We start from the raw sequence: 2,009 nt of genomic DNA, 5'->3' as shown, positions 1-2,009 counted from the left end.
TCTAAAAGACATCTTCAAGACTTCTTTAAAACGTCTTTAAGGTATCTTTTAGACGTGTATGTCTAAAAGATGTCTAAAAGACGTGTTAAAGACATCTTAAAGATGTCTTTTAGACATGCATGTTATCTGGGTTGTGCTCACACTGGCTATCTGGGTGGAACGAGCGAATATAAAACTCGAAGGTATCACTTCAGAGTAAATTTACATTTCCGATTTTCATACGAGGTAAAAAAATATTGCTCAGCTGTCAGGTCTAACAATTTCCGTCGTACCGACGATAAGGTCCCTTTTTACACAACGACGCAGGAAAACAGCGCGTTTTGCAACGACGCGCTCGCTTATCGCGCGAGACTCGCGGGCGCACCTGCGTCGCAAAATATGATAATTGTAATCTTATCTGCCAGAGCGGTATGACGCGAGAGAGCGTTTTGCGCGTCGTCTCGCGCGACGAGATCAGAAGCCTCCGTTATTTCTCTTCTTCTCTCCTGCGTTTCGCGTGCGCGCGGTCGTGAACTTTCGCGCCGCGAACTTCAATCGCGCCTTTTCCCGGCCGCGGCCTTGGCGGCCTCTCTTCACCGCGAAGGCGCGACCGAGGTGGTCCCGCGCCTGCGTGCGCGGCCGCGGCCCGCGCTCCTCGGCGCCGACCGTTCCGCCAATTGCGGATTGTTATGAAAGTCCTCGAGACTCCGCGGCACCGTGTCCGTCCGTCGTCCACGCAGCGAGCGAACGCGGCACTCAGCGCGATCGGGATCGGTACAGTCCCGGGGTAGTCGAGATCTCGCGAGCGCGCAGTGCCAGTCACCTTCCCGGCGGTCCCCCTGCGCGGCATTGAGGACCACCCTCCGTCTCTCGCAGCCATGAGCCTGGTGCGGCAAAACTTCCACGAGGAGTGCGAGGACGCGCTCAACAAGCAAATCAATCTGGAGCTATACGCCAGTTATGTCTATCTGTCCATGGTCAGTCGGCGTATCGATCAGACTCAACCCCCCGCGCGAGGCGCGAGGCTCTCGTTTTCCCCCCCGTCGCCCTCGAGTGCGCTCCATCGAGACACCCGTGCACACCCGAGTGTGCGTCTTCTCCCTCGTCGTCCAGCGCGCGCCTACCTCGACGTTCACCAGCTCGGATCCTTCGTGCTGATCTGGACGTTGCGTAAAAGTATTCCGTGCAATGTAATCGCGGAGAGCCGCGAGGGGAGACGCATTCTCGTCGAACACACGCTTGCCTATTGCGTTGCATTTTTAAGTTCCATGCGACGCCATTGCGCCTCGCTCTCCCTTTCTAATCCAATACCCGCGTATCGACGTTCCTTCGCCGTCGAGCAACGCGCGTGCAATGAAAGCCCGCTACCCCTGGTAGCGCGGTGCGTTGGGCCAAACATTGGTCCACGTTGCTTCGACGTTGATTACGTTGGAAGTGCACCAACATTTCCCAATGTTGGCCGTAGAATCAACGCAGTTAGTTGCACGGCGATGATGATATGTAACGTTGGAAGTGCATATATTGGTTTTCCCAATATAACGTGAATGTTACGTCAGTATTGGCTGAACAGACATACTGGGTGTTTCCGGGGCGGCTCACTATCAGCGCTATTTAAGCCTAATCTACAACGTTCTATTTTGCGGCCAATAAATACGTTCCATTTTGTAGCCAACAATCGTCACGGAATTAGTAGTAATTTTCATTATATTTTACTGTTATATCTAAAAAGTCCGGGATACATTTGCTTATTTCGAAAAGTAATAAAGTGAGATTTGGACAGATGGTACACGCACCGGCATAAATGCTGGCCCTATCCTTGTGAGGTGCACGCACACAACTACAGGGACTCTAGTTGTGTGCGTGCACCTCACAAGGATAGGGACAGCATTTATGCCGGTGCGTGTACAAATGCTTTTTTGGACGTACTGCAAGCAAGGCCGGATTAACGTTTTTGAGGCCCGGGGCTATTGGCTCCGTGCGGGCCCTTTATTGAAAAAGCGGGGGGGGGGGGGGCAAACTTTGTATACCCC

At 53.1% G+C, this 2,009-nt stretch overlaps 1 protein-coding gene across 1 annotated transcript in view; it reads left to right on the top strand.

The window, feature by feature from the left end:
• The first annotated feature begins 644 nt into the window (after positions 1 to 644).
• Positions 645 to 2,009, top strand: part of LOC105562170 (soma ferritin-like) — a 5,637-nt gene continuing 4,272 nt past the window's right edge. The window contains exon 1 of the mRNA XM_012012771.1: positions 645 to 956. Coding sequence (XP_011868161.1) covers positions 858 to 956 — 99 coding nt within the window. The 5' untranslated portion in view covers positions 645 to 857. The remainder of the gene's footprint in view (positions 957 to 2,009) is intronic.

Source organism: Vollenhovia emeryi, unplaced genomic scaffold (assembly GCF_000949405.1).
Source record: "Vollenhovia emeryi isolate VEMERY1.0 unplaced genomic scaffold, V.emery_V1.0 DF939193.1, whole genome shotgun sequence".
Classification (NCBI taxonomy): domain Eukaryota; kingdom Metazoa; phylum Arthropoda; class Insecta; order Hymenoptera; family Formicidae; genus Vollenhovia; species Vollenhovia emeryi.
This window is presented reverse-complemented; position numbering and strand designations above follow the sequence as displayed.